The sequence below is a fragment of the Symphalangus syndactylus genome, chromosome 16 (assembly GCF_028878055.3).
Source record: "Symphalangus syndactylus isolate Jambi chromosome 16, NHGRI_mSymSyn1-v2.1_pri, whole genome shotgun sequence".
Lineage (NCBI taxonomy): Eukaryota > Metazoa > Chordata > Mammalia > Primates > Hylobatidae > Symphalangus > Symphalangus syndactylus.
In genome coordinates this window covers 46,567,200-46,579,338 of record NC_072438.2, presented here as the reverse complement: position 1 = coordinate 46,579,338, position 12,139 = coordinate 46,567,200, and the positions used below count along the sequence as shown (strand labels likewise).

At 38.0% G+C, this 12,139-nt stretch overlaps 1 protein-coding gene across 2 annotated transcripts in view; it reads left to right on the top strand.

Moving 5' to 3' along the window:
- PDS5A (PDS5 cohesin associated factor A) overlaps nt 1–12,139 on the top strand; it is a 176,315-nt gene that overhangs the window by 119,889 nt on the left and 44,287 nt on the right. For both annotated transcript variants that reach the window (XM_055246433.2, XM_063619784.1), the window contains exons 20-24: nt 1,081–1,204; nt 2,352–2,510; nt 6,009–6,077; nt 8,443–8,579; nt 11,954–12,077. In XM_055246433.2, coding sequence (XP_055102408.1) covers nt 1,081–1,204; nt 2,352–2,510; nt 6,009–6,077; nt 8,443–8,579; nt 11,954–12,077 — 613 coding nt within the window. The remainder of the gene's footprint in view (nt 1–1,080; nt 1,205–2,351; nt 2,511–6,008; nt 6,078–8,442; nt 8,580–11,953; nt 12,078–12,139) is intronic.

The following is a 12,139-nucleotide window of genomic DNA, read 5'->3' as shown; positions in this document are numbered from 1 at the left end:
ATCTATAAATTAGGCTCTTCTCTAATAACATTAAATATATGACAAATATCTTTCCTTAAATGTTTGTTTTGCTTTATCAATTTTCTTCTGATTATGAAAATACTTATGTTCATCGTAGCAAACTGAAACTAGAAAAAATATAACGAAATAGTCACCATTAACATTTGATATATATACTTTCTATGAATGTTCATCTATTAGATGTATTTGTCTATTTTTTGTAAGTTCATATATGCACACTATTTTCTTCGTTCTACCTAATGTTTTTTCATGTCATCAACATTTAATTTTTGAAGAATGCTTTAGGTTTTTCCGTCATCCTAAAAGAAGACTGTTTTAGTTTACTCTTCATTGTCAGTGTAGAGGTTAAGTATATGGATTTTGAAAGAAATGCTAATTTTCAAATCCCAACTCCCAGTTTCCTAGCTTCGTCATCTTAGTAGGCTTAAATAACATCTTTGTGCTTTAATTTTCTCATCTGTGTAATGACTATAATAGTCTTCTTTGGGTGGATGTGAACATTAGTTGAATTAATCCATGCGGAATACCTAGAATGGTGCCTGGCGCATAATAGTTAGATATTTTTATTGCCATTCTATTGATATATATGTAGCTGTATCTTTGCATACTTTCTTTCACTAATATTATTTCAGCTGTTTAATACAACTTGGCCTTTTGCTACTCTCTTTCCATAGCTACTTTGAAATAACTGAAGGGGATTATAAAAGGGAATTGAAAAATTAGCAATATCCTACTTAGAAGGTAAATGCAAAAATATGTCATGGGGTAAGCTTTAGATTATGAATTAAGGGTTGCTTGTTATTTTGCATATTTGTGAGGTAGCTTTAAAATAAAAATTGTCTCCTGAAGCAGGCTTTTTCTTGAGGCATTGTATTTCTTGGTTTATACTTGGGGGCAGAGAGGGAGCTTTTTTATGACTTTCTTTAGATCAGATAATTTTTAAGAGAGCCTTCTCTACCAGCATCCATCCATATAGGGGAAGTGGACGTCAGCCACAGGAATACTTGTTGGTTTATGGGTTTAAGAAAAAAAAAAAAAAAACTGTATTATTTTTTGCAGGACCTTAATTCCCATTTTACATCAAAAAGCAAAGAGAGGTACTCCACACCAAGCAAAACAGGCTGTGCACTGTATACACGCCATATTCACAAATAAAGAAGTCCAGCTTGCACAGATTTTTGAGGTATATCTAATATGTAGGTTGTGTTTATATTGGTCTTTGTTTTTTAAGCTCTATAGTTTGATGAAGATGGAAGCTAGATTTTTTAAAGCTGTTTATATGAAGTCCTACCTTAGACTATAAATTCCTTGTGAGCAAGGATTCTGTCTATTTTATGTGGTACTGCATTCCCGGCCTGTAGATCAGATTATATGTTCAAACATCTCATTTTGAAGGGTTTTGTGGTTTTTGTTTGTTTTTGAGTTTGTTTTTGAGATAAAGTTTCACTTTCTCACCAATGCTGGAGTACAGTGATGCAGTCTCTGCTCACTGCAGCCCCGAACTCCTAGGTTCAAGCAGTCCTCCTGCCTCAGCCTCCCAAGTAGCTGAGAGTACAGGCACCACCACCATGCCCAGCTAATTTTTGGATTTTTTATAGAGATGGGGTTTTGCCATGTTGCCCAGGCTGGTCTCAAACTCCTGGACTGAAGCGATCCACCCACTTCAGCTTTTCAAAGTGCTAGGATTACACACATGAGCCACCACACCTGGCCTTACGTGTTTATGTTACAACATTTTACTTAATTTTAGCCTTATTGGTTCAGTGGTGCATTTATCCTCGGAAAGTATTAGTAGATAATTTTGAACAATCCAGTTTAAAGTACCTAAGAACCCTACCTGAAAATTAATCCTGTTTCCCTTTTTTTTACATAGAATGACTGGCCTGATTTTACTATTAGAAATGTATTCCTATTATCATAAATGGGAGATAGTGTGACCAAAACCCAGTGAACTCTTACTTTGTATGATTTAAGGTCATTTAAAATGCTCCACAGGGTAAGAAATCCACCAGTATAGCAAATCTGTTGTTGTAGATTAGTCAAAAATAATGCTGATTTGATGAAGCAAAAATGTTTTTTTTTTAAACTTCTTTTTGTTGGATTTTATTTTTTCTTTTATCTTTTTTCTACATTCTTTCAATCTTGCTAAATTTTAGTAGGTGAATTAAGAACCAGATGTCTTGACGTGGTTGAAGTTAGTTATGATCATATTAGAGAAGATTGGTTTGGGCATGATAAATTCAGAAGGACTCAGGAAAATGTACTGTTTCAGTAGAGTGTCTAGATATTTATCAAACAAATTGGTAATTTTGTCTATTTTATTTTTATAGCCACTCAGTAGGAGTCTGAATGCTGATGTGCCAGAACAACTTATAACTCCATTAGTTTCATTGGGCCACATTTCTATGTTAGCACCAGATCAGTTTGCTTCCCCAATGAAATCTGTTGTAGCAAATTTTATTGTGAAAGATCTGCTAATGAATGACAGGGTAAGTTTCTCATTTAATTAAATTGAGAATCATGAGATTAAGGCTGTTTACATCTTCATCACAGAAACACTTCTGTTTCTATGTAATTCTCTTTTTCTTTTAAATTATTCTATATTGGTTCTACTAATTTATTATTTATTTAAATTCCAAACTACTTCCTTATTTCATGGTAGCTATTACTACTAGAATTTCACACTTAAGAAACAAAAATTAGAACATGGGATTGGTGAATCAGGAAAGTTAAATATAAGTAAAAGCTATTTTCCTGACCCTCAAAAGACAGTTTATCATTTTCTGGAATGTTAGAATTGGGTTATTTTTGGTTTTTGTTTTGAAGACAGAGTCTTGCTCTGTGCCCCAGGCTGGAATGCAGTGGCACAATCTTGGCTCACTGTAACCTTGGCCTCCTCTCATTCCTCAGCCTCCCAAGTAGCTGGGATTACAGGTGCCTGTCACCACACCTGGCTAATTTTTGTGTTTTTAGTAGAGATGGGGTTTCGCCATGTTGGCCAGGCTTGTATTGAACTCCTGACCTCAGGTGATCCATCCGCCTTGGCCTCCCCGAGTGCTGGGATTACAGGTGTGAGCCACCATGCCGGGCTAAAATTTGTTTTATCAAACATTGTTAGAAATGTAAGTGGATTAGCCAGGCGTGGTGACAGCACCTGTAATCCTAGCTACTCAGGAGGCTGAGGCAGGAGAATCACTTGAACCCAGGAGGCAGAGGTTGCAGTGAGCCAAGATTGCACAGTTGTACTCCAGCCTGGACAACAAGAGCGAAACTCCGTCTCAAAAAAAAAAAAAAAGTAAGTGGACTTGAATTTGACTAATTTTTAAGATAATACACTGTACTTTTGGCACTAGATTTATTGATGTCTGTGCTCTCTGATTTATTACCTCTGGGTTGGAATGTATAGATTGAAAAGACTCCCCAAATGATTTCGGAAACACACCTTGATTAAGAGTCACTACTGGCAGGGGTTGGTGGCTCACGTCTGTAATCCTAGCACTTTGGGGGTAGAGGTGGGTGGATCACCTGAGGTCAGGAGTTCAAGACCAGCCTAGCCAACATGGTGAAACCCTGTCTCTACTAAAAATAACAAAAAAATTAGCCGGGCTTGGTGGCGGGTGCCTGTAATCCCAGCTATTCGGGAGGCTGAGGCAGGAGAATCGCTTGAACCCAGGAGGCAGAGGTTGCAGTGAGCCAGGATTGCACCGTTGCACTCCAGCCTAGGTAACAGGAGCAAGACTCTGTCTCAAATAAATAAAAGAATCACTGCTTTACCAAATGGATCTAAATTAAATCCGTTGTTACTGAATAAAGACACAGATAATGCTGGATCATTGTGGATGACTTTCAATTAAGTGTTAGTTTGCCACAAATCCAGCTTATCCAAAGTTCCTAACTCTCACATGTTTCGGTAATCTTGAGGCCTCAATATCCGGAACTTAAAGACACCTGCTAGTGCCCCTTCTGTATTTGTACCACCTTCCACTTTTGAATGCAGCAGACAAGAAGAGAAGAACGTGACCTAAGTCTCATTTTCTACCCCACATTTCCTTGCTGTTATTTTTTCTTTTGATAGATGTGGTTTTCAACAAATGTGAAATTTAAGATACCTCTTAAATGATGATTGTTGATAGATTGTGTTTTCAGATGGTCTTTTTTTATGGTGATAAACTATACATAATATCAAATTTGCTATTTTTAAGTGTTAAAATTCACGAACATAATAGCCACATTGTTACCTAATCATCACCACCCCATCCGTCTCCAGAATTTTTTATCACCCCAAACAGAAACTGTACCCATTAAGCAACAACTCTACATTGCCCTCTGTTCTACCTTCTGACTCTATGACTACCTATTCTAGGTATCTCTTATATGATATTTGTCCTTTTGTGTCTGTTGTATTTCACTTAGCATGTTCTCAGGGCTCTTCCATGTTGTAGTATGTATCAGAATGTTGTTCCTTTTGTGGCTGAACAGTGTTCTATTATATGTATATTTTTGTTTGTATATATCCCACATTTTGTTTGTTGATTGGTGGACACTTGGATTGCTTCTACGTGTTGGCTGTTGTGAATAATGCTGATATAAACATTTATGTTCCTGTTCTCCCATTTCTTGGGTATATATCTAGGAATAACATTGTTGGGTTACATGTCATTTTCCTTTTTAAAAAAGCAATAGCCATACTAGTAGATAAGAAGTGGTATCTCATTGTGGTTTTGATTTGCATTTTCCTAATGAATAATGATGTCAAGGATATTTTTTGTGTGCTTATTGACTACCTGTATATCTTCTTTGGAGAGCTGTGTATTAAATTCCTTTCCCCACCCCACTCTTATTTATTTATTTATTTATTTATTTATTTATTTTTTTTGAGACGTGGTTTCACTCTGTCGCCCAGGCTGGAGTGCACTAGCGCAACCTTGGCTCATCGCAACCTCTGCTTCCCAGGCTCAAGCAATACCTCCTGCCTCAGCCTCCTGAGTCCCAGCACACGCCACCATGCCTGGCTAATTTTTGTATTTTTTTATACAGATAGGGTTTCGCCATGTTGCCCATGCTGCCTTCACCCGCTTTTGGTTGGGTTGCTTCTTGTTGAGTTTTAAGAGTTATTTACATTTTCTGTATAGTAAACTTTTGTCAGATATTTACCAGATCCAAGATCATGAAGATTTCTCCCTATGTCATCTTTTCAGAGTTTTATGGTTTTAGCTATTAAACTGAGATATTTGATTCATTATGAGTTAATTCTTATATGTATTAACAATCTAGTTTCTTTTTTTGTTTGTGTGTTTGCTTCTTGTGGATATCCAGGGGGTTTTTTTGTTTTGCTTTTGTGTTTTTGAGACGGAGTCTCACTCTGTAGCCCAGCCTGGAATGAGGTGGCACAATGTCAGCTTACTGCAGCCTCTGCCTCCTAGGTTCAAGCAGTTCTCCAGCCTCAGCCTCCCGGGTAGCTGAGACTACAGGCATGTGCCACCATGCCCAACTAATTTTTTTGTATTTTTAGTAGAGGCAGGGTTTTGCCATGTTGGCCAGGCTGGTCTCAAACTCCTGACCTCAAGTGATCCACCTTCCTCAGCCCCCAATAGTGATGGGATTACAAGCTTGACCCTCTGCACCCGGCTGAATATCCGGTTTTTCTAGCACCATTTGTTGAAGAGACTGTTCTTTCACTAAAGATGGTCTTGGCACCCTTTCTCAAAAATGAATTACCATATGCAAGGGTTTTCTGGGTTCTCTATTCCGTTGGTCTGTATGTCTATCCTTGCCAGTACCAGCCACACTGTCTTGATTACTGTAGGTTTTATAGTAAGCTTCAAAATTGGGAAGTATGAGTCTTCTAACTTTGTCCTTTTCCAAGCTCTGGTTGGTGATGTGCCCTTAGTTTTCTCAGAGGCTGTGTTGATCAACATGAAAAACTTAATCAGCAAAAACTTAAATTCTTTTCATGCTAATAGCTAAATTTATTCAATTGTCTGTAGTCAACAGGTGAAAAGAATGGAAAACTGTGGTCTCCAGATGAAGAGGTTTCCCCTGAAGTACTAGCAAAGGTAAATTTGTTTAGGCCTTGATAATCTTCATGTTTAAAAAAAGGAACATTTCGTAGTTATCTTCCTCACCTTTTAAAAATTTAATAAACAGAGATGGGATCTTGCTGTGTTGCTCAGTTCGGTCTTGAACTCCCGGGCTCAGCTGATCCTCCCACTTCAGCCTCGCAAAGTGCTGAGATTATAAGCTTGAGCCATCGTGCCTAGCTGGGAGCCTTTTTTATTAAACCTAATAGTTAATAAGCATTTGTTAAGGAGGTGCTTTATTTTAAAATCCATTGCAAAAAATTGTTTATTGAAGACATTGTAGTTGTCATTGTTTATTATATGTCAGTGTCTTCCGCCTGCTAAAGCAATCTCAATGAGGCTGTTTTATAGAGAGATTGTTTATAGAATGACGGTGCTCAGAGGCATCTTAAATCCAGCCTCACCACCACTTATCTACAAGCATATGAATATTAACTTGGCAAAGATAGGTAATTGTAAAGCTGGGCACTGTGGCAGATTTGGGATTTAAAATAAGATTGTATCATCTTCTTTGATAATCTGTTTCACTTTGTGTTGCTTCATCGTCATCATCTATCAGTTCATTTTTCCTGGTTGTCAATAAATATAATAAATAATACTTTGATTTTTTTTCACACCTATTATCCCAGCACTTTGGGAGGCAGAGCACGAGGATCACTTGAGCCCAAGAGTTCAAGACCAACCTGGGCAGCATAGTGAGCCATGTCTCTACAAAATATTAAAAATAATTTAGTTGGGCTAGGCATGGTGGCTCATGCCTATAATCCGAGCACTTTGGGAGGCTGAGGCAGGCAGATTGCTTGGGGTCAGGAGTTCAAGACCAGTCTGGACAACATGGTGAAACCCCTTGTCTACTAAAAATACAAAAACTAGCTAGGCATGGTATTGCACATCTGTAATCCCAGCTACTTCAGGGGCTGAGGCAGGACAGTTGCTCGAACTTGGGAGGTAGAAGTTGCAGTGAACCGAGGTCCCGCCACTGCCCTCCAGCTTGGGCGACAGAGTGAAACTCGGTCTCAAATGATAACAATAATAATTTGGCCAGGTGTGGTGGTGCATACCTATAGTTCCACCTACGCAGGAAGCTGAGGCAGGAGGATCACTTGAGCCCAGGAGGTCAAGGCTACAGTGAGTTGTGATCATGCCAGTACACTCCAGCCTGGATGACAGAGCGGATAGAGATGATTGTTACTAAATTTGTGACATTTAATAGATGTAAAGCTCAGTTTAAAAGTGGCGAATTTGGGATTTAAAATAAGATTGTATCATCTTCTTTGATAATCTTTCACTTTGTGTTGCTTCACAGTCATCATATGTTCTATCAATTCATTTTTCCAGGTTGTCAATAAATGTAATAAATAATACTTTGATTTTTTGGCTAGCTTTTTCACATATGTTGGTAACAATCTTTTGACTAGACATTTCTAAGTAATTATGACTACCAGTAATTATACAAATTCCCATTTTTTTGGTCAGAATGTTAAATGAGACTGAATCAGACTTGATGGTTTCTTCAAAGTAGTTTTTCAATACCACAAAACTGAAACTCTCAAGTTATTTTCAGTCACTACAATCAGTACAGTTGTGGGGGGGGTGTGTGTGTGTGTGTTGGTTTTTTTATGAACCAGAGTTTTGCTTTGTCACCCAGGCTGGAGTGCAGTGGCACAGTCTCAGCTCACTGCAACCTCTGCCTCCCGGGTTCAAGCAGTTCTCATGCCTCAGCCTCCTGAGTAGCTGGGACTACAGGCATGTGCCACCATGCCTGACTAATTTTTTTTTTTTTTTTTTTTAAGTAGAGATGGGGTTTTTTAGTATAGACAGGGTTTCACCATGTTGGCTAGGCTGGTCTCAAACACCTGACCTCAAGTGATCCACCTGCCTTGGCCTCCCAAAGTGCTGGGATTACAGGTGTGAGTCACCACCCCCGGCCTGTATAGTTTAAATTGTTGTTTTTAAAGTATATGTTTTCAAATAGTTTCAAAATCTTGGACAAACATCTAAGTATGAAAAGCTAAATTCTGGAACCAGACTTTTAAGCAAGTTATCTATCATAATAATATGTCTCAATTGCCTTATCTGTTGGAAAAAAAAAATCTTCCTCATAAGAGTTTTTTGGGAGATTAATTAATACATTTACAGATCTAGGAAAAGTGCCTGGCATTGGTTAAGCACAGAGTAAATATTAGTTCGTATTGTTACTGTTATTATCCCATAGACTTATTTAATAAAATGTCTGCTGATGGAGATGAGTAATCTCATTAATCTAATTAATATAAATTAATTTTCCCTTTAATTGGAATTTTAAGTTGCTTTCTTTTTTTAGCATGTTAATATTTTATAGGTACAGGCAATTAAACTTCTGGTAAGGTGGCTGTTGGGTATGAAAAACAACCAGTCTAAATCTGCCAATTCAACCCTTCGGTTATTATCAGCGATGTTGGTTAGTGAGGGTGACCTGACAGAGCAAAAGAGGATCAGGTGAGATTTTTCTTTCTTTCCAGTTTTCTTAGTGCTGAAATTTTGGTAGAATTTACATAGGAATTATTTACCTAATGAATACTGAATGGTGTAATTACACCATGTTCTTCAGGGTCAGATCTTATGTACTCATTTAGGGTTTGTCTGTCTGTCAGTATTGTTATTTTCATAGTGCCAATATATTTTTCTTCATTCCTAAAGAAGAGGAACTTTTTCCAATAAATACGTAATCATAATCACTATATTGTACTATTGCAGTTAGCATCAACATTTGGTTCAATTAAACAAGTATTTGTTAAACTTCAACTTCATAAAACACTGTGAAAAGCATTGCAGCAAAAATAAGTAGGAAAAGTCCCTGTCTTCAAGAGCCTCCCTGTATTAAAGCGATTAAATAAGTGGAGTGACTTGAGTCCCATGAAAGTAATAAAAATTTCAGTGGCAGCCAGGCGTGGTGGCCCATGTCTCTAATCCCAGCACTTTGGGAGGCTGAGATGGGCGGATCATGAGGTCAGGAGTTCGAGACCAGCGGTTTCAATATGGTGAAACCACGTCTCTACTAAAACAAAAAACAAAATTAGCCAGACGTGATGGCACATGCCTGTAATCCCAGCTACTCAGGAGGCTGAGGCAGGAGAATCACTTGAAACCAGAAGGCAGAGGTTGCAGTGAGCTGAGATCGCACCACCGCACTCCAGCCTGGGCAACAGAGCGAGAGCCTGTCTCAAAATAAATAAATAAAAATAAAAATTTCAATGGCAACTCAAGGGAGAGTTGAAGCCTTCTTGTTGTTCTACAAATTTCGGTGTGTACACATGTATGTGCACACAGAGATTGTTTACATTGTTACACATTTTGACTTTTAATCTGTAAAATTGCCATCTCATTTAAGATGAAAGTAGAAGCTCAATTTTTCATGATCCTGGTTTCTTTCAAATTCTTGATTTAGTAGGGACCAAGATTACCAACATAGATAACTAAAGTATTCTACATATGATGTATTCCTTTTTAAAAATTTGTTTTAGGGGACAGAGGTTTAATCATTCCTTTATGAGGCTGAGCACAGTGGCTTACGCCTGTAATCCCAGCACTTTGGTAGGCCAAGTCAGGCAGATCAATTGAGGTCATGTTGAAACCCTGTCTCTACTAAAAATATAGAAATTTAGCCAGGTGTGGTGGTACGTACCTATAATCCCAGCTACTCGGGAGGCTAAGGCATGAAAATCGCTTGAACCCAGGAGGTCGAGGTTGCAGTGCGCCAAGATCACGCCATTGTACTCTAGCCTTAGCTAGATATGTGGTACTGCTATGCTATTAATTTTTTTAAAACTTATTATAATTAGGAATGGGATCTCACTGTGTTGCCCAGGCTAGCTGGGCTCAAGCAATCCTCCTGCCTCAGCCTCCTGAGTAGTGAGACTATATGTGTGCACCACTACACCCTATTTTTATCGTAGAATAAGCCAAAGGCAGCCTTTTATAACACTGTTTAGAGCTGAGTTAGGGATAATGAAAGCTTTAAATTGGGGATAATTATGTACAGTATATGGCAAAGGCATAATAATGAGCTCTTACAAGTCAGTGATACCTAGGCAGGACCCCCAGTGGAGATGAAGTTTAGCTATTATCAGTTTACTTTTTAAAGTTTAACATCACTAAATACAGTCAATACAATTTAAACTTAAGCAATACCTCTTTTCATTACAAATCAGAAAAAAAAATGTTATAAGCAATCATTCCTCAGTATGATCATGGAAATGGGTTCCTTCATTACTCCTATGAGTATGAATTGGCAGGACTCTTCTGGCATTTTGCATCTAGACCTCAAAAATGTTACCCTTGACTCTTTATTTTTACACTCATAATTCATGAGTATAAAGAATCATATGAAAGCTTATACACAGGCATGTTCCTCCAGCATTATTTTCCATCACAAAAAATAGGGGAATGGTTAACCATGGAATGAACACCCATTAGACAGATCCTAACTGGATATCATATAATATAGTATTACCTTTTATAAGCCTCAATTTCCTCATCTTATGGAGTGAAAATTAATTGAGATAAAGCCTATAAAGTGTTTTTCACACCTGCCTGGCACGGAGTAAGCACTCACATAATAGCTATTAACTTTAATTCCTGAATGAATGCCATAGAAACCATTTGAGGCTCCCTCATTGTTACCGGTGCTCATTTTAACAATCCTGTTGTCCAAGAGTGCCAGGTTTTCTTCTCTCTGTGCTTAGCAACAGTCCCAGTGGGTTCCGGCTAGCTTTCTGCATTTTGTAAAGTGGTCACAATAAATATAAAAGCCATGCTGTGTTCCACATAGAAGTTGAAGTAGAAAGACTCCCATGCCATCCCATTCATTACCACATTTTACCACGTAAGTAATAAAAATCCGCAGTGTTGGGGTGGGAGTGCCAAGGCTTCATAGGTTCCATTTGAAAACTTTATTCTGCAAAAGGAGGTCAGTCCCAGGAACTAGTGCCTAAGACAGACACTGGCTCTTATATTTCATATCCTTTAGGTATTTGTCTGATACTTCTTTGCTCTTGACTGCAGCCCTGCCATTTCAGCAGGCATTAAGCTAGATTCCTGTTACATGTTTATATGCAGGAAATAGATTTTAAATGATGATAGGTGATTTTTTTTTAAATTCTTTGTGGTTTTTTAAATCAAGTTTTTTTGTTTTTTGTTTTTTGTTTTTTTTTGAGACAGAGTCTTACTCTGTTGCCAGGGCAGTGGTGTGACCTTGGCTCACTGCAACCTCCACCTCTCAGGTTCAAGCAATTCTCCTGCCTGAGTCTCCCAAGTAGCTGGGACTACAAGTGCGTGCCACCACACCCAGCTAGTTTTTTGTATTTTTAGTAGAGACAGGGTTTCACCATGTTGGCCAGTATGGTCTCAATCTCTTGACCTTGTGATCCGCCCACCTCGGCCTCCCAATGTGCTGGGATTACAGGTGTGAGCCACCATGCCCGGCCACTTTAATCAAGTTTTCTACAATCAATATGTATTTCTCTTAAAATGAGGGATACAGCTCCTGATGTAAAGAGTTTTTCCTAGCCTTGCAGTTACTGTGGTTGCAAGAATAAGCAGAGTTGTTGGGTTGTGGTGAAGTATCTAAGCTAGAGTTTGACTAGAAATGAAGGCACGTAAATTTGTAATCAAAGTCACAATGATTTGATTTGATTGTGAAAGTCACAATCCCCTGTGTTAAGTTCATGGACTCAAAGTAGCTTTCCCATATTTATACGTCATTTTAAGCATAAATTATCCTCTAAGGACCTTACATTCAAAAAGGGACGAAAGCATTTTTATGAATGATAGTGGTTATAGGAAATGTTTATTTCTTTTTTGTTTGTTTATAGTAAATCTGATATGTCTCGCTTGCGATTAGCTGCTGGTAGTGCCATAATGAAGCTTGCTCAGGAACCTTGTTACCATGAAATTATTACCCCAGAACAGTTTCAGCTCTGTGCACTTGTTATTAATGTAAGTAACGATCATATTTTTGTCAATTACTTGTCTTCAAAGTTGAATACATTACTTTTCTA